The following is a 24,713-nucleotide window of genomic DNA, read 5'->3' on the forward strand; positions in this document are numbered from 1 at the left end:
CTGCTTTTGGAATTTCTCTCGTCGACGCTTCACATTTTGGTCCTCTAGGAGTAGTTCTTCAATCCTTGCTATGCTTTGAGCACTATATGGAAATAGGAAGAATACAAAGTATTGAACTCGCATTACATGACCTTATAAACTTTAGAGAATAAGCATCAATTATCACAACAAATCTGCTCAATCAAAACAAAAGTTCAAATCATATTTCTCAAAAAAACTTCGTCTCCAGTAACTAGCAAAAAAAGGTGGGCCCATCAGAAACAAACTAAGAGAGAATGTAAGCAGAAAGTATAGTCTCTCAGAGCTTCTGCTTAGTCTCCAGATGAGTCTTCAAATTTTTTTTCACCATCAGAATGTACAAGGGAATCATGCTTGCCATTTTCCATGTTGTTGAGCTCTTCTACACTCATCGTTGGGCCCTGGATGACCTGCAAGCAAATCAGTGAAAACCAAATCAGCTTAGCATGATGGATCATCAAATAATTATAGAGAAATTAACTAAGAAAAGGTGGGAACCACCAACTTGATAGTTTTGACTGTTTTAGTTGTAGTTTTATCTTTGCAATGTCCAAGCGTGACCAAAGACTTTATCATTTCTTCATCAGTTTCAATTGATCCAGTTAATTTGTTATCCGGAGAATTTTGTTACTAGTTAGAAGATATCCAATTGAGAGAAATGCCCAAGCTAAAAGAGAAACAACCATTCTTCGTAGCTGAAAATTCTGTGTGCCAACATGCAAAAGAAGATGGCTGGAAAAGTCTGTGTGCCAACATGGGAAACAACCTTTGTCTGCATTCTAGTGAAATTTCGTCTTAGTGAATAAGATTCATGATAACAGAAGTAATTGATATGAAGAAGATCCATGATATTAATATCCATCCATGTGATATTTTGAGTTTATTTTTGGTGCCAAACATTGAAAATAGATTCCATCAGAAACTCACTGGGGATGAAATGCCATTCATGTAAACCAAAATGACAAAAAGGAAAAAATGATCCAGAGAATCCTCCTATTAACTTTCAATAATATCTGTGACAACATAGCAGTGTACTGGCAACATCTCAAGAAAATAACCTAATTTACTGAGGACAGATGAAGTGAATCACACTATTTAATATTGTACAAACGTTATTAACAATTTGGACAAATTATAGGGACTAACCTTTGCTTTGACATCATATTTTAAGAAAAGCATATTATGATGTTCATTGGCTGGTTGTCACAGAATTAATCACCTGAAATTGTATCCAACAAAGAACCCTATAAATAGTAAATAGAGATATTTGACTACAACAAAGTATATCAAGCAAAAGTTATCTCATAGGTACCGAACAATAATCCTCTATCGCTTAAAACATAATAAAACATACTTTTTTTCTGGCCTTTGCAACATATTTCTTCACAATTTGTTCAATCTTAGATTGTTTCCTCTTTGTGGGTGGACGACCTCGAGATCGTACTTTTAATGGAGAGTGTATTGTTTTTGAACTCGATGTAGATGTTTCTTTCAGTTGGTCCACCCTTGAATGATCTGTCTGAATAGCAATCAATTTTTCCTTCGCATCTTTTAAGATTTTAACCAAAATAGAACAACTGTCATCATTATTTGCTCCAAGTTGTTGAACCTCTTGTATCAATGGAGTGAGAATATTATACCGATGTCTTTCTTCATCACAAACATATTCATCATAAATATTAGTGATACTTTGATAACCACACTTAATATCTTTGCGCCATCGATCCATAATATAATTCATAGGAACTTCAATCACCTTCATTCGTATCAATACAGAGATCACATGTTTACATAAAATTCCACGAAACTCAAAAAGATGGCATAGACACTTAACTTGACAATCTAACTCAGTATAGTGTACCCTGAATGAAGCATCTCTTATAGAGTCTCCATTTTTTCCCAACAAAGTTTCTACCACTTCAAATATAAAAGCAACCCCTTCTTGCCTCACTAGTGAGGTATTGCAAAACATCAACTCTCTTATCTCATCTTGGAACAACTTAAATAAGTTGTTAGTGTAGAAACTTTGAAATTGTCTTTCAATAGGATAACCAGTAATTACTGGTATCATTGAATTAAATGAACCAAAATCCAAATATTTTTCTTTTTCAATCTTCTTTTTCAGAGCATTATCATACTGTTCAACAAATTGCTTCAAAGAAGTTTTGGAATGAACATATTCATCAAAAAAAGCATTCATACTTTCACTCCTTTGAGATGTGGACATACCTGCCCAAAACTTATCTTTGACGTACACAGGTATCCATTTATTCCGTTGTTCATACAAAGATTTCAACCAGTCATTGTTCTCCAAATTAAAATGGTCAATCATTGTCATCCATCTCTCATCACATTCATCAACAGTAAGCGAGTTGTAAACAATATTCTTCAATTGTTTCTTTATCATTTTATATTGAGCATGACCACCTAACTTTGCTGGTAGTTTTTTCATTATATGCCAAAGACACAAACGATGATGAGAATTCGAAAATATCTCTTCAATAGCAATTGCCATGGCGCGACATTGGTCTGTGATTATGGCCTTTGAAGCACGTCCAAGCATACATGTCAGCCAAGATTTGAACAACCATATGAATGTTTCTGAATCTTCGCTTGATAATAATCCACATCCAAGCAAAATGGATTGACCATGATGATTCACCCCAACAAAAGGAGCAAATGACATGTCATAACTATTAGTTAAATAAGTTGTATCAAAAGTCACGACATCAGAAAAGTAATCATATGCAGCCCTACATCTTGCATCTGCCCAAAAAACATTTTTTATTCGAGATTCTTCATCTAAATCAAGCACATAAAAGAAGTTTGAGTTCCGACTTTGCATGCGGCAAAAATAATTACTTAAGGCTTCAGCATCTCCATCCCCTAACCTCAACCTTCTAGCTTCTGAAATAAAATTCCTACACTTTCTCTCATCAAATGACAAATTCTCATAGCCTCCAGCCTCAACTACCAATGAATGAAAACTTTTACTTAAAGTTATTCCTGCTTGATCATTTAATTCAAGTTTCCTCTTTGTAGTTGAATCCAATAATTTATTACATCTAAAATGTCGTGACTTTCCCGGGCTCAAGACATGATTATGTTCAAGAGATACACTACTTATCACAAAGTTATCATCATTCCGAATAACAACATTAATCTTAGCTTTGCAATTCGTCTTAGTAGAAGGTCTAGGGTACAAAGCATTTTTTGCTTGAGATAATGTTTTACCACTTTTGGCACATCCAAAACAAAAATATTTTTGCTTTCCATCATCTCCCTTCTTTCCACCTAATTTGGAAATACCGAAACCAACATTCTGAGCATAGGATTTATAAAAATTACGAACTTCATCTTCAGATAAAAAAGTCATTCCAATCTTAGGAATCATGACTTCATTTAAACTAGACGGAGATAGGTCTTGATGCACATTCTCGTTGTTATCATTTACCTCATTTGAATCACTTTTTCCTTGTTCCATGACTATTTTTCACCTACATTTATTCAAAATATAAGGCAGGTAAGTATTCACCTACATTTTTTATAAAAAAAAATAGAAAACAGATTGAAAAAGTGAAGTATCCAGTGAAATTAGCAAGGAATTTTCTTCCATAAAATAAAGGAGGGAATTGAAATCAAATAAGGAAAAGAGTCTTATTCATAGGAGAACCCCGACAACTCAATCCTAGATCTTCTAGTTTATCTGTAAAGTGACAATGACTGTAAAATGAAAGTCTTCCCCTTTATCGTGTTAGGCACATGCGATACAGCAGCCCCCTGATGTAATTAATTGAACATGAATCACTAAATCTCATCCGTGAGCAAATGAGCAGATGAGCAGATTGAAGTAACTAATCTCACAATACTCAAAAAAAAATCTAAAAAATTTGCTCACAGATTAAACCGATTCTAAAAAAGAACCACTGACCGCGATAGAATCAAACCACTGACAGCGACCATATCCCACGTAAAGATGTGGAAACTGAAAACAAACAGGTGGATAGCACAAGCACAAGTCAATTAGAGTTACCTGCTTTGGAAGGTGCAACGTATTGTGCCACAGTCTAGTCTTGTTTGCAAGGAGAGTCGAACCTAGCAGTTATCCTGGGGTGAGCCGAGCAACTAAACAGAAGAACATCGAGGAAAATGAAGATCAAAATCGAAGAAAGTTGATTTGGACAAAAAGAAATCACAAAAATCGTAAAATCGGCTAAGTAATACCTCATACCTGGACTCAGGACAGATTTAGGGCAGGGCGGGGGCAAGGGGAAGAATCTAGGTTGCCTTGGGGCCGAGCGTTCGAGATGGGGAGAGCGGAGATCGAAGCGCGAAGAGCGACGAGATCGCGTTGGATGGGGCGAAGCGCGAAGAGCGACGAGAGGGCGTTGGATGGGGGCGGAGAGCGTAGAGACACGATGGGGCGGAGAGCGGAGAGAGCTCTTAGGGTTTAGGGAGGCGGAGAGAAATGGGAGTTCAAGATGAGAAGAGGCGGACAGAAATGTTGGCGGAGAGAAAATTTGATGAGAAATGTGCTGATGTGGAAATGTCCAGGCTGGAGGCCACATGGATCGAGATAGGAATTCGAGATGAGGATTCGAGACATATATCATTTCTCATTTTTTTTTAGGTAAAAAAGTCTATTTTTGTTAAATTAAATATTTTAAATTAGAATGAGTATATTTTCTATTAAAATTATCTTTCATATTTTTTTTTAGATAAAAAAAATCTAAAAATAAATATAATTTTTGCTAAACTCAACACTTTAAATTAAAATTGAGTATATTTTCTATCAAATTGAGTATGATTTTTTTGTGCTTAATATAATGTTTCATAAATTTAACATCATTTAAAAAAAATTAATATATTTTTTATTTAATTGAGTACCATTAAATAAAAGAATTGTGCTCAATTTGATAGAAAATATATTAAATTTTAATTTAATGTGTTAAATTTATTTTTAGACTTGTGTATCTAAAAATATAAGGGATAATTAAGGAATGAAAATAAAAATTTTTAAACATGAGAATTAAATAAACAAGTCTGGACTTTGAATCCATTAACATGTTCACGAATATAATATTGATCAATAAATTTTTTTTCAATGTTATATATATTTATATATATATATATATATATATATATATATATATATATATATATATATATATATATAAAAGTTTCAATGTAAAAATTTAAAAAAAAAAACAAAAAAAAAAAAAACAGAGCACTCGGAATCATAAAATCTACATAAATCGTTTGGCCGTTGAAGATCTTCTTTACCTCCGACGATGTCTCTGTCTGCTTCGGCTTCGGCTTCCCTGCGAGCGGAGGTCACCTCACCACCGCCTACTTCGGCTTGTCCCCTCAGTGTGGTGATCTGCGCCGACTTGATCTTCTTCTCCACTATGCCGTTCGTGGTCTGAGCCACAGCCGCCGCCAGCTGTGAGCCCAACTTGTCCCACTAGTACTCGCTGCCGGTGAGCCCCTTGGCTTTGGAGAGGAGGCCATCCAGTGAGATGCCACGGATTCCGCCCGCAACCGGGCTCCTTCCCTGAGCATGGCTGTGCGCGTCTTTGGCTACTCCAACTTCATAGTTTTGAAAGTATAGAGGAGATTTTGAAAATAAAATAAATATTAGGGGGTAAACCGAAAATGTCCGATCTAGTATATATTGGATGCCATTGCCACATGCCATCCTAGCCCGAGTCCAACCCACGCCAGCTAAAGTCTCCCCAGATAACGACACGTGTACACACGCCTTCTTTCCGGATGCTAACCTATTTATATTCTCCACCTGAATTCCGAGTGCTCCCGTCCGCGATCGGCCGTCCTCCGTCTCTTCTCCTCCTGCTTCCCCCCTTTCGCTTCTCCCCCACCGCTCGAGAACAATCCCTAGCGCAAGAATTTCGGCTCCTCCTTTCCGGGATTCTTCAATCGGTGGCAGGGGCGATCCGTCGCTGGAAATGGCGACCAACGTCTCCGCCGTCTACATCCAGGTGGTGGACGATGTCATCAGTAAGATCCGCGACGAGTTCATCAACTTCGGCGCCGGGGAGAGCGCCCTCGCGGAGCTCCAGGCGGTAATCCCTTCATCCCTCGGTGTCTGGGCTGAGATTTTGCCTTCGACTTCCGATCTTTCCTGTGTTCGCCTCCTGTCTGGGGCTTCCTCCCTTTTCGAGAAGTTAGTGTTTCGGCTTAATTTTATTCCTTTTGTGATGGGCACAGATGTGGGAGATGAAGATGATGCAGGCCGGCGCTATAAGCGGCAACATCGAGAGGCCGGCCCCTCAGAAAAATGTCGCCCCGACGCCGGTGCATGATCTCAACGTGCCTTACGAGGGGCCGATCGAGGAGTACGAGACCCCAACTGCAGATATGCTTTTTCCACCGGTCAGCAGAGTTCATTTCCTTTTTTTGTTTTCCATTAGTTTAACTTAATCATTCAATTTTGGTCCAATGCTAAATTAGTGTATATTTGGGCATTCTTGCAGACTCCCATACAGACACCACTGCCTGGAACTGATTCGGGGATGTATAACATACCCACTGGTCCCTCCGATTATGCTCCATCTCCAATTGCAGATATCAGAAATAGCCTGGACTTGAAAACTGGAAGGCCCAGTCCTTACATGGTATAGTAATGTGATTTATAATGTTTTTTTTTGTTTTGGTATGATTCTCCGGTGATACATTTGCTTCATGTTTTACGTGATGCCATGAGTTGTGCTCTGTTTTGAATTGTGATAACATGGGATCTGATTAAGTTGCATTGTCTTCTTGGTCAGCAACCACCTTCGCCGTGGATGAACCAGAGGCCTCTTGGGGTAGATGTTAATGTTGGTAAGCTAAAAGGAGATATCAATGTCCTTGTCTGATTACATTATGCTATACTTCTTCATTGAGTGTGATGTTGTAGTAAGTGGCTGTGTTTGCTGATGCGTGTGTAATACAGCTTATGTTGATGGCCGCCAAGAGACTGATAGAGGTTCATCTCAGCAAGCCATGACTCAGGTATGCAGTATTCCTTACCTTCTTTAGTTGTATTAGGGACAGGAGTCCTAGTAATTGCATTCCTGATAATTGAGGATATTTGTCCTACGGGTAGGTTCTAATGTGCGATTTTGCCCCTTTTCTTTTTATTATAATTGCAAGTGGGTTTTTGTATACGTTTGATACTTGTTATTTACAATTTATTATATTGGATGAAGGACTTTTTTATGAATTCCTCCGGGAAACGTAAAAGGGATGACTATCCTTCCCGCTTAAACCCTGGAGGTTATTTACCGCAACAAGATGGAAGTGGAGATATTACAATAGAATTGCCACAGGTAGATACCCTTTTTTGAGTTGCATATCTACTTGATGTTAGCTAAAATATGACTGAATCTCATTAATCATGAGGAAATTTTATTGTAGTTGTTGACTACGCTTGATTTGATTCTCAAGTTAGCCTATGCTCGAATATCTCATTTTGGCCTCTTGATTTAACTTTCTTGACTTAATTTGTCTCTTCTCTTAAAACTATTAACACTACAAATTTTTTAACGGTAAAGTTTTCAACTGTATAAGTATTCTCAAAGTTTGATTACATTTCAAGTGAGTGGATATTCTCATTGAAAAACTTGTGGTTTCGGGTGTAAGCTAGATCGAGATTTTAAACCCTAATCAAAGGGACTAAAATGGAAAAAAGGAATTCTTCCTGATGAAGTGTGAGTCTGATCAAACTTTTGGTGTCAAACTGCAATTTTCTTTAAATCTTGCTACATTAGATTTGGCTCTCTATTGTGTTAATTTCACTGTAAGCTGAATTATTATCATAAACAAGGACATCTTAATTGATAATTTGGTTGGTTTGCTATGGAATAGTTTACTGGCATGCCAGTGGGAGATTACTTCGTCCCAGATTGGTGTTATACAAATTAATCACTGGGAAACACTAACCTGAATGCACTTTTATTTGAATGAAGTTTATGATCCTATCACAAGAATTGGTCAGCAAGGTACCAATGACAAGGTTGTTGTGATCCCACCCTAGACATTTTTACTGGAGCAATTTGTTGTGAATCACTTGATGAGGTTTATCTTCAAAAATGTCTAAGGTGCTCATTTAGCTGTTGGAATTTGCTGTAATGTTGGAATGGATGCCTTTTGCATTATTTCAAAATTCAAAATGTTTGGTCCCTAAATTGGCATGCTACTGATAATGATAGAGCATTTCTTTGATTCAACTATGTATGCCTTGGCGGCTGGTAAATTTTATTCATTTAAGCATAGCTGACTCTTTTTCTTAGGATATAGTTCCTTCATATATTCTCAGTCAATCCTTGGTAGCAAAACCTTTCTCTATCGATGGTTAGATTGGGTGCTGTTGTCCTTTGTAGAATGTGCATAGTGCTTTGTGATTTTAGGCTTTCTCTATCGATGGTAAAATCTTTGTAGAATGTGCTTTATGCTTCTTAGGGTAACAATCCGTTTCCTGAAGCACCCAACCTTGAAACACTGCTTTTTATTGAGGGGTAACTTTTTTTCCTGACCTTTGTTTAGCTAGTATTAGCTTTTGAATATTCCTGCTATGGGCTCCAACCCTGAAGCACCTTTAGTGAATTTTCATTCATCTGTATCAGTTGTTTCGCTGCAACATGAAAGGCATTGACACTACTCATTCTAAAACTACTGAAATAATGCAAACACTGAAGATGCCCCTACTTTTACGGTATCATCTTGGTTGTGCCCATGCTGAGTAATCCTGGCAAATATAAATAGAAACAAAAACAACTTGCTCTAGTTTCTTGACAACTTACTCGGTTTCCTGATAGCTCTCTAAAGATGGCTGTGAGGCCAGCCATGTGGAGCGTCCGGAGTCAGTGTCCTACCTTTTGCAGAATTGACAAGTTAGAGTCAGCTGCATGTTAAAGTTCTCTAAGCACGTGTGGAAATTTTAGACGTCAACGAGGAAAAATGAAGCAAAAAAGCAACCTGTTCTAATTTTTCTTGATAAATTTTGTCAGCTGCATGTTTAAGTTTCTCTGACCATGTTTTCGAATTGTAGACCAAGAAAAGCAAAATTGCTCAATGAGTTATTGTTATAAATGCTCTTTACTAGGGTAAAATTTTTGGCCACTTGGAAATTGCAATTAGAGTTGCTGCTTCACATTTTGACAAAGTTGTATGTTCTTTTCAGCTGGTATTCATGATAAGATTTTTTTTTATTTTGTTTATTTATGTGGATTTATTATAAATACAAAATTTCTACATTTTTTTTTGCTACTAGAAACTAAGACTTAATCTTTCTCTTTGGCTTCATGTGATCGCAGAATGTGGTAAACCAACTTCATAAGGGATCACCTAAACATGGACAAGGATCTGGAACTTCAAAGGTCATTCCAGACAGAGGACGACCAGCTTTACTTCCTCAGAGTGATGGAGTACAAGATGATTATGATGATGTATTCAATATACTATTAGTTCCTCCAAAAATTATGTATTTTTGCTTATCTGTATATTTACAAATTTGTTTTCTTTTCTTCTTTGTTCTTGCCAAAGTTGTTTCCATTCCAAGGTGTGGCCACTGAAGACTACAATACACCTGGAGACCATGGTAATGCAATCTCTAATGTGAAATTTCTCAACAAATGGACATTATCCTTTTCCCTTTTGCTATACTTCTTTAGTTGAACTACGAACTCCAACCCCTGCTGTTGCTACACCAAAACCAAATAAAGATGAAGCTGAAGATGATGAGCCATCCCTAAATGAAGACGATGACGATGATGATGAGTTGGATGATGACCAAGATGATGATGAGCCAAATACTCAGCACTTGGTTCTGGCTCTCTTTGATAAGGTATTTGCTTGTTGATTATCAGATTATATCATCAAAGAAATTTGTTTTTTTTTAACATTGATTGGTGGGTCTCTATAGGTGACGCGGACAAAAAGCAGATGGAAGTGTACCCTCAAGGATGGCATAATGCATCTTAATAACAGGGATATTCTTTTTAACAAGGTAATTAGTATTGGTAGTTTTATTTTGGGATTAGCTGCGTTGTTTAGCTATAATCTATCAAAACCTGCAGATTATATGATTGTTCTCATACCATTAGATAAGATTACATGTCGTTGGTCTGGATGTTCACGATGGTCTGTTCTTGAATTCTACTGAGAACCTTTCAACTCACATCGACACCTCCTTTTTCTTGTCGCAGGCAAACGGTGAGTTCGAGTTCTAATTTTCTTGCCCTTGCAGCCATGAGCCTGTCAACTGGAAGCATTAACTGTGGCGTTATATATTCTGTAAGCTGTTTGCACTCATGTGAATGGATTATCAAAAACGCTCTCTTGTAAAGATGGTATATTCTGAACCTTTAAATTTGTTGCTATTTTTTTATTTCGTATAACTGCAGTATGTTTCGTCAATCATGACCATTTCTTCTGTTCATCTTCTCGAGTTTGCAACTGGGCAGTGGAGTCCTTGTATTTCTCTTGATGATTGATGAACAATATGACGTGGTTACCCTCAATTTAACTACCATCGTCCCTCCGCCTGGCCATGCGAAGAAATTAATTCGATGGGAAATGATTGGTTTTTTTTTTTAATCCAGTATCTAACTTTTAAACTGATTAATCCGAGATGACTGCCCCACAAATTTGTTTGTGATAGCAAGATAATCATTCACTCTTGAACTTGTTTGCCATGGCTTTGTCTTGACCAGATGTTGTACAGGAAGAAAGGGAGTATCATGATGGTCATGCGAGTAACCAACTTGTGAGATGAAGGTAACTGTTGAGTTGGAGAAATAACTGATTGAGGGGTTGGTCATATCTCACTTTCCTTTATATATACGAAAAAATAAGAAAAAATATGTTTACAAGGATTAAGTAGGAGAAAAGATGGAAACAAAGAAAGGGAAATAATTTAATTCTATTCACATCCTCAATTATTTGGCGAATCCAATGGCATGAAAGTTTACACGTCTTGCAAACACAAACAATATAATTTCCCCAATTATGTATGACCAAACAAGATCAATTGAGTAAAGTGAAAGATAATATTTTTGATTTTTTTCCCCACTCTTCTTTGCTTCTCTTGCACTTCTTCCTTTTGAATTTCAAGTAAACACAATTCTTATTCCATTTTGAAATCTGATAAATTTATTTATTATTCTTTTAATTTTGTCCGAATAATATTAGATAAAAACATTTGTTTAATTTACTTTTCTGCTCTAAAGAAAAGAGGGCCTAAAGATATTGCTACCATCTGCCGGCACGTCGAGTCCATGTGCTCTCTACTAACTTTTGTCTCAAATATAAAAAGGAGTAAAAAATAGCACCTCAAAAAGATGAAAAAAAAAAGTGAAAAGAAAAAAAAAGTGAAAAGAAAAAAGAATCAGGAAAATAAAACGAAAAGAACACACTCCATCGTGTAATTTACCAGAGCGTTCAGGAATCTCGACGGCGTTAACTTGTGTCTTTCCGGAGAGAAGCTAAGGTAAAAGAAAGCATCAAAGTGGCAAAAGGTGCACTTCGGATCTCCTGCATCTTAAAGCTTCTCTCCAGATCCCTTCTAAAACGACATATTTTAGTTACTATTTTATTTATACTCACACTAAACATACTTAAATTAAAACAACACCAATTTATAAAAAACAAATATAAATTCAATCAAAGCTTATAAATTTTGACATTAAAAACACCCTCAATATTTATAAAATATTTATATTTTATCAAACAACATCATACTGATTTATTATTGGGGCAGATTTATTAGAATAGTACCGATTTATTATTTTTGGTACCGATTTATTATTTTTGGTGCTATGAGCATAAATAAAACGATTTCCAAAATATGTCGTTTTATAAGAGACCATTTAAAATAGTATTGATTTATCATTTTAAACGATATCCAAAATATGTCGTTTTATAAAAGACCATTTAAAATAGTACTGATTTATCATTTTTGATGCTATGAGCATAAATAAAATTATATCCGAAATATCTTGCTTTAGAGGAGATCAAGACGATCAAGGTTTAAGATCCAGAAGATTTGACCTGCAAAAATGAGATGTTTATGATAAAATATGTATATAGATAAATTAGGATACACAATCACCTTCTAAATGGATGGAATATTTTTTGTATTACAGAGAATGAACCCCACGGAAATACATCAAAAGACAGATGTGCACTTGGAACATAGGGTGGAATAGAATTTTCATCCTAAAATAGCATAATTTTTTTTTGGAAGATTATTTATTAAAAAGGAAAAAAAAAATGATGCGCAGAAGCTCGCGTCTGGGCAAGCTTCACCAGGCTCATGAGCTGACCGTGGGCTCGCTGTCGGTCTCACAGTAGGTAGACAACAAAAACTATAAAATAAAATAAAATAAAATAACATAAAATAAAATAAAATAAAATAAATAATGAAAATTTATAAATACCAACAACATCCGCCGACGCGCTTGCGGAGTCGCCGACTCATGATTCTGACTCATGGCATTTAGTCAACGTCACATGTTCTCACGGCGTTAGTTACCTGCCGTTGTGAACTCCTCCCCACCGCCAACACCCAATGGACACGGCTGTTCGCCGTTGACGCCGTTACGAGGAAGTTTCCAAACGTGTGGTCACGCCGTGGATGCAATGCTTCGTCGACCATGAGCGCTCGATAAAAATCCCCCCTTTACTCTTCTCTTCTCTGCGTCGCCAAATCCCTTATCCGATCTCTTCTTCTCAGCCCCGATAGGTTGACGTCGCCGATCGATCGGTGGAGTTGGCCAATTTTGGGAGTCGAGCTTCGATTTCGTTGATTGGAGATCGGAATCGAGTTGTTTGGTTGATTGATTCTTAGTTCTTCTCTGGGAGAAAGTTTGGATCTTTGTTCGTGATGCCTTCTTCCATGGCGACGGCGTTGTCGTACTGGTGCTACCGGTGTAGCCGCTTAGTGAGGGTGTGGCCTGAGGGCGCCATCGTCTGCCCCGACTGCGACGGGGGTTTCCTCGAGGAGGTGGGCGCCTCCCCTCCTCCCCGCCGCCGTTTCCCCCCAGGCAGCGACGGGCCGTCTGCCGCAGCAGCTCCCAGATCTCGTCCTTCCGCCGACCTCAGGTTTCGCCGCAACCGCCGCGGCGCTTCCGGAGACCGCTCGCCGTTCAATCCGGTCATCGTGCTTCGTGGCTCATCGGGAGGAGGTGAACGTGACGTGGATGGGGCCGCCGCTGGCGGCTTCGAGCTTTACTACGACGAGGGCACTGGATCCGGCCTCCGCCCCTTGCCGGAAAGCATCTCGGATTTTCTGATGGGATCCGGATTCGACCGCCTTCTCGAACAGCTCGCGCATCTGGAGATCAACGGCGTCGGTCGCATCCGAGGAAACGAGCATCCGCCGGCATCGAAGGCCGCCATTGAGTCGATGCCGACTGTCGAAATTGTCAAAGGCCATATCGATATAGACTGCCACTGCGCGATCTGCATGGATGCCTTTGAGCTCGGGACCGAGGCTCGGGAGATGCCCTGCAAACACATCTACCACCAAGATTGCATCTTGCCATGGCTTTCGCTCCGCAACTCATGCCCTGTATGCCGTAGCGAGATGCCGGCGGAAGTCCCAGGACAAGCTACTACGGGGCCGGCGGCCCTAGACAATGAACATACTGATGCCGCCGCTTCCCCGGCTGCATCCGGGAACGAGGAGGAGACAGTGGGCCTAACAATTTGGAGGCTTCCTGGTGGAGGATTTGCAGTGGGAAGGTTCGCGGGTAGCCGGAGAACCACTGAGGAACGGGAGTTCCCTGCAGTTTACACCGAGATGGATGGTGGATTCAACAACAATGGTGCACCAAGGAGGGTCTCATGGACCTCAGGAGGGAGAAGGTCAAGGGAGAGGGGAGGAATTGGTCGGGCAATTCGCAGTTTTTTCTCCTTCTTCAGGCGACCACAGAGGGTTTCTTCTCCGCGGTTGAGCTCAGAATATAGTAGTCCAGCATGAACCATGTTTAGATAGCAATGCAGCTCTGGCTGCTCGGTTTGAGTATAGAAATTTGCAGTGGTAGCTTCATCACTGTAAATATATGAAGATGTAGAACAATTTAGCTTTGGCCGAATTAGCTCGAATCCAAATCAACTAGATCAATTTGTTAGAAGACTCTGGATCTATTCTATTCATCCAAGGAGTGAATTTGATTCATTGTCTTTGCATCCAAGCTTGAATTTGTTCAGCTAAAATTAGATGTGAAGTTCTGTTCTATTCTGTTCTAGTAGTAGAAACTATTTTAAGATGATACTGAAAGATGGCAGTTGGCCTTGTTACAGTTCCTTCTTAAATTGTAGGGTTGTTTTTCACATAAATCATTGAGGGGACTCATCGTTTCTTATCCTCTGAAAATTTTGTTTCTTGTTGCTGCTTCTAGCTATAGTTGCATAATAGTTGGCAATTTGGCATGATGTGTAGTTGTGATGTTTGGTGATGTGTCAGTTTATACTACTAAATACATGTGCTGGACAATGTGAACTGGTGTTTGAATGAGATATCACAAACATCTTGATATATATTTTTTTATTAATTTTAATAAATTATTCTTATTTTTTTTTGGAGGTTTTTTTGGGTTTTTTTTTTTTGTGTAATTTTAGAATTGTGATTTTTATTCATTTTAATAAATTATTCTTATTTTTGGAGGTTTTTAGGTTTTTTTTTTGAAAAATGATATATAGAAGGAAAATTTTCAAGGATATACACATAAAGTGTTGAGGCTCAAAAAAGTGAAATTAGTGGGTCATTAATTTATGTGTCTATCCTTGAATTTTTCTCTAAGATTTTTTTCCTCTATTATTTAGAGTTTAGAATCTATATAAATAATTATTTGGATAGATATAATAAGAAGTTTTTTTGAGATTAATAATATTTTTTGATAATGTCGTTTATTTTCTTATTTTTTGATATTCCTCTTCGAATCAACGTATTGTAGAACATTACTACTGGTATTCGTGTGCGAATCAATAGCTCGGGGGATAATTGTTTTCCCGTTCGACGTCAATTGATATCAGAGCTCTTTAAAGGTATACTTTAATAGTCCATCTAGTATCAATCCCACGGATATGAAGGAATGTAAATGCAGGCACATAAGTACTAGGCGCATGGTGGGGTAAACCCCGGATCATCAGTTCTTGAGAATCGACCCTTAACCATTATACCAGAGATGTCATACGCACACTCTCATCGTGGTCGTAATAGATAGGTTTTGATTGAGGAAATCTCACACCATGGTCGTAACACCCAAGAAGAGATTCAAGGTCTACAGAGACAAGTCTCAAAATTATCCCAGCATCTAGCAGCGCAAGATCTTAAAGATCGTGAAGTACGTGGTTGAGGTCGTAGCAGGTAGGTTCTGACCGAGGAAATCTCATACTGTAATCGTAGTACTCGAGATCTTAAAGATCATAAATTCTTTTATCCTAATTTTAGTTCCGATTTCAACAATCCATATCACTGGCACAATGCCGGAAAAGTCATGGTCAGGGGATGAAAGATCTTAAAAATAAGGTAGATCCCTTACCTTAGCGGCGCCCCCAGTGTCGGCCCCACGAATATGAAGGGAGGTCAATACAGGTACACAAGCTATAGGTGCATGGTGGGATAAACCCCATGTCGTCGGTTCCTGAAAATCGACCCCTAAGCATTACAACAGGAGTGTCATGTGCCCACCGTCTGCGCTATGCCCTGGGGATGAAAGAACTTAAAAAAAAGGTAGATCTGCTACCTTAGCGATCGCCCTAGTGCCGGCCCCACGGATATGGAGGGAGGTTCATGCAGGTACACCGGCCATAAGCGCATGACCGGGTAAATCCCAGATCGTTAGTTCCTGAGAATCGACCCCTGACCATTACGCCAGAGAGACCATGCGCCCACCGTCTGCGTACACCCTGGGGGCCCAGGATGAAAGAATTAAAAAAAAAAAAGGTAGATCTGCTACCTTAACGGCTCCCCTAGTGCCGACCCACGGATATGAAGGGAGGTTCATGCAGGTACACAGACCATAAGCGCATAGAGGATGAAAGAACTTAAAGATCGTGAGGTACGTGGTTGAGATCGTGACAGATAGATTCCGATTGAGAAAGTCTCACACTGTGATTGTAGTACTCGAGATCTTAAAGAGCATAAATTCTCTTATCCTAATTCTGATGCCGCTTTCAAAAATACATACCACAGTCGTGCTCAGTTTCAGAAAAGTCATGGTCGAGGGGATGATATGGAGTTATCGGATTTCTAATTGACCTTCCCAAGTTTTCTAGTACGCCGTAGAAAAAATAATTTTGGTTATTGAATTAACGAAGTAAAGAGAATTTTTTTATTATGATGAAGTATCTGATCATATGAAAGTGAAATTGGTTGTTATCAAACTCAGGAGCCTAGGTGGTGGGAGCAATTGCAGCGATCATGAAACAAATAGGGCAAAACCAAGATCATTGATTAAGAGAAGATGAAAAGTCACTTTCTTCTTTTGAGCTACACTCAGACTTTGTTTAAATGACATTAAGCATTGAGATGGGGTGCAAGAATGGTTGATGATTACATGAAGGAGTTTTACCAGTTGATTGAGAAAGATATCGAAGATAAAACTGAGATGATTAGTGAGTCGATGTATGACGATGATTAAGTTGACAATGGTAGTTGTATAATTGAAACTAATGATGCCATTGAATCTGAATTTGCTATTTCTAAGAAATCAAGTGGAAAGGTTATTAGATGATGAAAGAAAAGGTGAATCTGGAGTTTTAGAAAAGAGCCAAGTGCCAATTGAAGAACATAATGGATCAACTTTAGCAGTTGAAAAGATACCCTCTCATTTCAGATAAAATTGATTATGAAATCATTCTTGTGAACCAGACATTTAACTATACACTTCAACAACTTAAGAAGCAAACGGTTTCTATTCTTATGGAAAGCAACCCAGCATAGCATGATTGGTTCAAAAGATTGTAAATCTTGTTGTTTGCAATTTAGGTGGTGATGATGCTAATGATATACAAAGAAGGTGGACACTCAAGAGTTGTGAATTGTGGAATTCTTTCAACACTATTGTTCTTCCTCTTGGCTCGTCAAGAGAGCCTCGCTCTTGTAAGGTTCTAATTGATCGGACAAACTTGCCATGTAAAAAATTAATTAATCAAGTTAGGTAACATTGAACCTAAGATGATTAATTTGATCCTATAAAAAATTTTCATCGGCTGACAAGATAAATCGGAAAAGTGCATATGAAGGTCCATTTTGGCAATCAGTATTTTCAGGTCTACTATCTATTAAGGAGAAATTTTTTTAATAATACGCTGTAACTGAATCTCAAATCCTAGATTCTTAATCTATCATTGGAGAATCTAACTATGACACCCATGTAAACTTGTAAAGGATAGTTGCTATACTGGTACACGAGCTGCGAACTTCATTAAAATTGATTATGGAATTGAATACATTGCTGATTTTATAGGAGCTCCAGACACATTGATTCCCACCGAGATTCCCAGCAATCATAGGGAAAATTCTAGCTTTTTACTAGGTCCAAAGACCATTTAACTTTATGCTCGGTCAATTCTCATTTTGAGAGAAAAAATAATACATTTAGGCTATGTTTAGTTAAGGGTAAGTGTAATGTAATAAAATTTATAATTTATATTGTAATATATTACTACGTTTGTTAAAGAGTTGTATGTAATCTCTCATTATAATAGTGATTACATTATCTTGTTTGGTGATGTTTGGTGTCCATTACCCGTCGCTGCTTCCTCCCCCTTCCTCCGCTCACGCATCAACCAACTCCTCCACTCTTCCTCCGCTATTGCCACCGCGGTTTCACCCTTCCTCCTCGACCCCTTCTCCCCCAAGCCCCAGTACTCATCTCGCTCCTTCCCTACTCCTATTCACAATCCTCTTCCTATGCCACCATCAACGCCGCTGTAACTAACTCTAACTTAAACTAACAGATGAGCCAATATAATAGGTAAAGGCATCATCCGCATGCAGGTGAAGGCCAACAAAATCCAAATTCACCTGGCAGAGAAGAGGGAGGGCCTGCTAGTGCTGCTGCTCCACGTCTTCCTGAAGCACTGGTACTCATGGCCGGACCAAATTCTTGGCTTTGCCGCCCGCGGGTTCCCTGCGCTCGCCCCATACCTCCGTGACTACAGCGACTCCTTTGCGTCGTCGTTGCCGCCTCCTACTCCGTCTTCCATGAAATCTACTTTCCTTGAATCGGCTCCGCTGTTCCAAAGTTCAAAATCGATTGCTTTGATTGATTAAAGCACAGTGCCGACGGCGGAAGTAGTCATCCAAGAGACAAACGTTAATTGAGAAATCACTCGGAAGTGAGGCGACGGTGAAGCGGATCCGTCGTGGATTCATTCTTCATCTAAGTGATTGATTAAAATTAGAGATTTGATATTTAAATTTTAGTTAAATACTGAGTTTGTAATATAATTGAATTATATATTGTTAGTCTTGTAATCCATATTATAAAATTTTATTATCTTTGTAATTTAGATTACATTATATTACATTATAATTTTAAAATAATCTCAAATAAAATAACTAATTTTATAATATATGTTGTGCAAAGAGAGGGCAATACCTCTCAACCTTTCTGAATCGCGGAAGAAGAGGAAGAGAGAAACGAGATCGCGCGGAACAATAAGACAAAGACGCACACAAGAGAGCAAACACCAGGAAGGAGAAGAAGAAGAGAAAGAAAAAGAGTTACCGTGGTTCGGCGACTTGCCTACTCCACAAAACGGCCGAAGCTTTATTAGAATTCTCTTCTACACAAGAGAATCACATCTAATGATTCTTGTGTTGTCTGATCTACAATGGGTTTACAATGATCCCTATAAATACTGCTAAACCCCCAGACCCGGTAAAATCGTAACAGAATTTGTTATGAAAAACATAACAAAATTCTGTTATATAAAATCTTAACAGAATTTTATTACGAAAAATCTTAACAGATTTTTCTTCCATGATATCCCTTCATCCAAATATGAGCCACTCGTCAACAATCTCCACCTTGGCGAATATTTACCCCTTCGAAGAATACGAATATCTGGACAAAACTCCATCTGGATCTCTAGGTCTGGGCTTCCTTCCTCTAGCATCTAGAGATATGGATCAAGTTCAAGCAATGCTTAAACTTCTCTGTGGTCATTGGCTTTGTCAGCATATCTGTAGCATTGTCTGCAGTGTGAACCTTCTCAAGTTGAATTTCCCCGGAAGCAATCAACTCTCTGATCTTGTGAAACCTCACATCAATGTGTTTGGTTCTCGCATGATACACCTGATTCTTCGCCAAATAGATAGCACTCTGACTATCGCATAACAACTTGACTCCACCTTGTTGAACACCCAACCCTGTAAGCCATAAAGCTTCCTTCGCTGCTTCAGCTGCTGCCATGTACTCGGATTCCGTAGTAGACAATGCAACAATAGATTGTATCATAGATTTCCAACAAATAGGTCCTCCTGCCACAGTGAATACGTATCATGTAGTAGACCTCCTGTTATCTAAATCTCCTGCATAGTCTGCATCTACGTACCCAGCAACTAAAGGATCTTCCGATTGTCTACTGAACATGATACCATAATTAGTTGTATTTCTCAAGTATCTGAAAATCCATTTCACTGCATCCCAATGTGGTCGACCAGGATTTGAGAGAAACTTGCTTACCATACTAACTGCTTGCACCAAATCTGGTCTCGTGCAAACCATGGCATACATCAGACAACCAACTGCACTGGCATAAGGAACCTTTGACATCTCTTGGATCTCGTCATCCGTCTTTGGACACTGTGTACTGGATAACTTGAAGTGATCCGCCAGGGGTGTGCTCACCGACTTTGCATTCTTCATGTTGAACCTATCCAACACCTTCTCCACATAGCTACGTTGAGACAACCATAATCTCCCTGCAACTCTATTCCTGTGAATCTCCATCCCAAGAATCTTCTTGGCCTCTCCCAAATCTTTCATGTCAAATTCCTTGCTCAGTAGCCTCTTCAATTTGTCAACCTCTCTCATCTTCTTCGCAACAATGAGCATGTCATCTACGTATAGTAGTAAGAAAATCAGTGATTCATCTTCAAGGCCCTTCACATATATGCGGCAGTCATACTCGCATCTCCTATATCCGTTTTGAATCATGTATGAATCAAAACGTTTGTACCATTGCCTAGGAGATTGTTTTAGTCCATAGAGCGATTTCTTCAACTTACAAACCAACTGTTCTTGTCCGGACTGACTAAATCCCTCAGGTTGTGACATAAAAATCTGCTCCTCCAAATTTCCATGAAGAAATGCCGTCTTCACATTCATTTGCTCCAAATACAAATCGTGATGTGCCACCAAAGCCAATACCGCTCTAATTGACGTATGTCTTACCACTGGAGAGAAAATTTTTTCATAGTCAATCCCCTTTCTTTGTGAATACCCCTTTGCTACCAACCGAGCCTTAAACTTCACTTCTTCTCCCTCTGAAATTGCTTCTTTCTTCTTGAATATCCACTTGCACCCTATAGCTTTCTCTCCTTCAGGAAGTTCCACTAGATCCCACGTTTGGTTCTTATGCAACGACTCCATCTCCTCTGCCATAGCACCCATCCACCTGTCCTTTTCAGAGCTATGTATTGCCTCCTGAAAAGATGTAGGGTCTCCGCTACTAGTGGTAAGTGCATAAGATACCAAGTCTTCGAATCCGTATCTAGTGGGTGGTTTTACGACTCGTCTCGTTCTACCACTAGGTATAGTGCGATGCTCCATGTGCTCTGAGCTAGAATCATCGAAGTCATGAGTCTCTAGCTCCACCTGCACAATATCTTTCTCCATGTTTCTCTGTGGTGTTTCCTTTCCTTCTTCCTGAGTACGTTGTAACATAGCTTTCTCGTCAAACACCACATCTCTGCTGATCACCACCTTGTTTGCCTTAGGATCCCAAAGCTTGAAGCCTTTAACTCCTTTCTGATAGCCCAGAAAAATGCATTGCTTTGACTTTGCATCCAGCTTTGATCTTTCCTCACTAGATATGTGCATATAGGCTGGACATCCAAAAACTCGAAGATGAGAGTATTCTACTTGATTCCCTGTCCATACTTCCTCTGATACTTTGCCTTCTAGTGCTGCCCTTGGTGATCTATTAATGAGATAACATGCCATGTTAACTGCTTCCGCCCAGAAATTCTTTGCAAGCCCTGCATTCATCCTGAGACATCTTGCCTTCTCAATGATTGTCCTGTTCAACCTTTCCGCTACCCCATTCTGCTGAGGTGTCCTGCGAACCGAGAAGTGCCTCATTATCCCATGCTGCTCACAGAATTCCTGAAACTTTGAATCTGTGTACTCAGTCCCATTATCTGACCTAAGGCATTTGATCTTCCTTCCGGTCTGGTTCTCTACTTCAGTTTTCCACAATTTAAACTTTGCAAAAGTTTCTGACTTGTGACGCATAAAGTATACCCATACCTTTCGTGAGAAATCATCAGTAAAACTCACAAAATACAAGTGCCCTCCACGTGATGCTACACTGGCCGGTCCCCAGAGATCCGTATATACGTAGTCCAGAATTCCCTCCGTCTTGTTTGTTGCCGTCTTAAATTGCACTTTGCTCTGTTTCCCAAGAACACAGAATTTGCAGAATTCAAGCTTGCACGTTTTGACACCCTTCAACAAATCTCTCTTGTGAAGTTCTAGCATCCCACGTTCACCCATATGCCCTAGCCGCATATGCCACAAGACAGTACTATCTGATTCAGACTCCACCGAGGCGACTCCACCTACAACTGTAGTCCCTATCAACTTGTAGATGTTTCCTGCTACCTTTTGTCCTTTCATTACCGTCAGAGCTCCCTTGCTGACTTTCATCACCCCGCTCACTGATTTGTAATTACAACCAATACCATCCAGTGTGCCTAGTGAGATCAAGTTCTTCCTTAGCTCTGGTATATATCTGACATCACATAAAGTTCTGATCACACCATCAAACATCTTGATTCTGACATTCCCTATGCCGATAACCTTGCATGATGCATCGTTTCCCATCAACACTGAACCAGAATCCACTGCCCTATAGGTGTCAAACCAATCCTTGTTTGGAGTCATGTGATATGAACATGCAGAGTCTAAAATCCATGCATCCGTCAGCTGCTCCGAACTTGACATAACTGATAGCATATCTCCATCACCTCTCTGAATTTTCTTCTTTGCAGACTTTGCCGAACTACTTTTGTTCTCTGCAACATATTTCTTTATCTCTGGACAATTTCTCTTGATATGACCTTTACCTCCACATTTGTAGCACGTGATCACCTTCTTCCTTCTCGACTTAGAATGAGTCTTGTTGTTGTTGTCATATCCATGTCGAGATTTGCTCCTACCACGCTCTTGGTTGCTATTTACCACAAGTCCTTCTCCTTGAGAAATTTCATCGCTTGTTTTCTTCCTTTGGTGAAAACCTAGCAACGCACTTGTGATCTCCTCCAATTTGAGAGTTTCCTTACCCCACATCAAAGTAGTAACCAAATTCTCGTAGGAGATGAAGGTAGAGAATTCAACAACATCGGCGCCTTGTCTTCGTCTTCGATCTTCACATCAATCCGCTTCGGATCACTTACAATCTGGTTGAATACGTTGATGTGCTGGCTCAGATCGGTTCCTTCCGTCATCTTCACCCGAATAATTTTCGCTTGAGATACAGCTTGTTTGTCAATGATTTTGACATGTACCGGCTTTCCAGCTTTTGCCAAACTGTCACCGGTGACTCCTCGTCCATGACATGGTACATCACGTCATCCGTAAGACAAAGCCTGATTGTTGCTACTGCCTTCGCCTGAAGTTCTTCCCAATCTGATTTCTCCATGCTTTCCGATTTTCTTTCTCCTAGCGCCTTCACCATGCCTTGTTGCACCAACAAGTCCTTGACCCTTCTCTGCCATAATCCAAAGTTTCCGGTTCCGTCAAACTTCACCATATCAAACTTCGCAGAAGTCGTCCCCGACATGTTGAAGAAATCTGCCAAAAACCTGGAGCTCTGATACCAATTGTTGTGCAAAGAGAGGGCAATACCTCTCAACCTTTCTGAACCGCGGAAGAAGAGGAAGAGAGAAACGAGATTGCGCGGAACAACAAGACAAAGACGCACACAAGAGAGCAAACACCAGGAAGGAGAAGAAGAAGAGAAAGAAAAAGAGTTACCGTGGTTCGGCGACTTGCCTACTCCACAAAATGGCCGAAGCTTTATTAGAATTCTCTTCTACACAAGAGAATCACATCTAATGATTCTTGTGTTGTCTGATCTACAATGGGTTTACAATGATCCCTATAAATACTGCTAAACCCCCAGACCCGGTAAAATCGTAACAGAATTTGTTATGAAAAACATAATAAAATTCTGTTATATAAAATCTTAACAGAATTTTATTACGAAAAATCTTAACAGATTTTTCTTCCATGATATCCCTTCATCCAAATATGAGTCACTCGTCAATAATATAATCTTAATTATATATTATATTACAGGGCTGATTACCCCTCATCAAACATATGATAGCCTTAAAGGAGGTTTAGATACTAGCTTATCATCATCAGGATGTTCGACATTACAGTGGGAAGAAAGATCAAATTTGACTAATGGACATGATGGATGATTTGATTATGAACAATCAAATTGCAGGGAAGGATATGGAACCTGAAAGTTTCTGTTCTTTTCTGATCAGACCTGAATTGGAGACATCTAAACTTGCAGAAGTTAGTTCCTCTTCTCAACAATGAAAGTTGATGATGTTTCCAAGTATATTGTCACTGCAGTCAAGAATTCAGAATTTTCTCAGAAGTCGCATGTTGTTTTATTGGAAACTGGTGCGTCATCAGATTTGTGGACCAATATTATGAATGCCAGTGGTTTAAGGGAAGTTTCACCGATGCAACTTTGTACACTGTCATCTGTTTCCGATCGAAGCTCCCAACGTCAGTATAGATTTCATATTGGGACTATTCCACATCCAACGAACCTCATATTTTATGCTAGTTGTGATTGGTAGATTTTTCAAGATGTCCCATTTTATAGTTTATTGGAAAATTTAAATCGGAAAGCACGTATGATAAGCAGCCTAGGAGCTCAGCATCCTCCAAATGGGACTTGCAACTAAATGATACTGAGCTTCTGGGCCGTCAATTGTAAGTGCTTCTCGATTGATCTTGATAACTAATAGGAAACTTATGTGGGATCGGATCGATCATCCCAGGCTCGACATTATTCAACTTGGTTAATTATTATTTTTATCTAAATTCGAGAATAAGTTCTTTTCAATTCGGGACGATTAATACAGGGAGAATTTGTTGGATGTTTTTTTGTTAATTAATTTTATAAATTATTCCTTTTTATCATTTTAATTTTTTTTGGGTATTTTATATATTTTTAATAATTTTTAAATTTTAAATTTTGAATCCATTTACGTATTTTAAATCGTAAATCTATTAAGAATTTTTTCTTTATATGGGGATCTTTTTCTTTTATTTGCATCTTAAGAATTGAGCTCTACATATTAAAATTTTTTTTCTTTCTTTGTGATTTAAATTTTGGAATCAGTAATTATTTGGGTTGATATAAAACAAAAACTTTTTTTTGAATTAATAATATTTTCGACAACACGTTTATTTTTCTAATTCTTA

At 38.9% G+C, this 24,713-nt stretch overlaps 3 protein-coding genes across 4 annotated transcripts; 2 read left to right on the plus strand and 1 right to left on the minus strand.

Annotated features, from left to right (window-relative positions):
- Positions 1-311: 311 nt before the first annotated feature.
- LOC121995350 (protein FAR1-RELATED SEQUENCE 6-like) lies at positions 312-2,533 on the minus strand. The gene is made up of 3 exons (XM_042549109.1): positions 1,880-2,533; positions 1,373-1,774; positions 312-428 (listed from the first exon to the last, which is right to left on the minus strand). Exons 1-3 carry the CDS (start codon positions 2,531-2,533, stop codon positions 312-314), a joined length of 1,173 nt encoding a protein of 390 aa, XP_042405043.1.
- Positions 2,534-5,814: 3,281 nt separating this feature from the next.
- On the plus strand, positions 5,815-10,418 carry LOC121998121 (transcription initiation factor IIA subunit 1-like). Of its 2 annotated transcripts, XM_042552879.1 has the most exons (11): positions 5,816-6,101; positions 6,247-6,411; positions 6,513-6,653; positions 6,807-6,861; positions 6,974-7,032; positions 7,230-7,349; positions 9,336-9,467; positions 9,565-9,619; positions 9,693-9,865; positions 9,944-10,027; positions 10,227-10,418. In XM_042552879.1, exons 1-11 carry the CDS (start codon positions 5,985-5,987, stop codon positions 10,248-10,250), a joined length of 1,125 nt encoding a protein of 374 aa, XP_042408813.1. In that variant the 5' UTR covers positions 5,816-5,984; the 3' UTR covers positions 10,251-10,418. The 2 variants fall into 2 exon arrangements, with proteins under 2 accessions (XP_042408814.1, XP_042408813.1); XM_042552880.1 differs by lacking the exon at positions 7,230-7,349 and having other exon boundaries at positions 5,815-6,101.
- A 2,280-nt stretch (positions 10,419-12,698) lies between these two features.
- On the plus strand, positions 12,699-14,200 carry LOC121998122 (E3 ubiquitin-protein ligase RDUF2-like). Its single transcript, XM_042552881.1, has one exon. The coding sequence runs from the start codon at positions 12,905-12,907 to the stop codon at positions 14,000-14,002; it is 1,098 nt and encodes a 365-aa protein (XP_042408815.1). The 5' UTR covers positions 12,699-12,904; the 3' UTR covers positions 14,003-14,200.
- Positions 14,201-24,713: the final 10,513 nt, after the last annotated feature.

This window comes from Zingiber officinale, chromosome 6A, assembly GCF_018446385.1.
Source record: "Zingiber officinale cultivar Zhangliang chromosome 6A, Zo_v1.1, whole genome shotgun sequence".
In the NCBI taxonomy this organism is placed as follows: domain Eukaryota; kingdom Viridiplantae; phylum Streptophyta; class Magnoliopsida; order Zingiberales; family Zingiberaceae; genus Zingiber; species Zingiber officinale.

Coding starts and splice junctions, on each gene's coding strand:
- LOC121995350 (XM_042549109.1), bottom strand. CDS start 2,533: ATGGCAATTGCTATTGAAGAGATATTTTCGAATTCTCATCATCGTTTG. Junction 1,775..1,879: donor TAAGAGATGCTTCATTCAGG/GTACACTATACT, acceptor ATACGAATGAAG/GTGATTGAAGTTCCTATGAA. Junction 429..1,372: donor TTGCAAAGGCCAGAAAAAAA/GTATGTTTTATT, acceptor ATTTGCTTGCAG/GTCATCCAGGGCCCAACGAT.
- LOC121998121 (XM_042552879.1), top strand. CDS start 5,985: ATGGCGACCAACGTCTCCGCCGTCTACATCCAGGTGGTGGACGATGTC. Junction 6,862..6,973: donor TGGGGTAGATGTTAATGTTG/GTAAGCTAAAAG, acceptor TGTGTAATACAG/CTTATGTTGATGGCCGCCAA. Junction 9,468..9,564: donor TACAAGATGATTATGATGAT/GTATTCAATATA, acceptor TTCTTGCCAAAG/TTGTTTCCATTCCAAGGTGT.
- LOC121998122 (XM_042552881.1), top strand. CDS start 12,905: ATGCCTTCTTCCATGGCGACGGCGTTGTCGTACTGGTGCTACCGGTGT.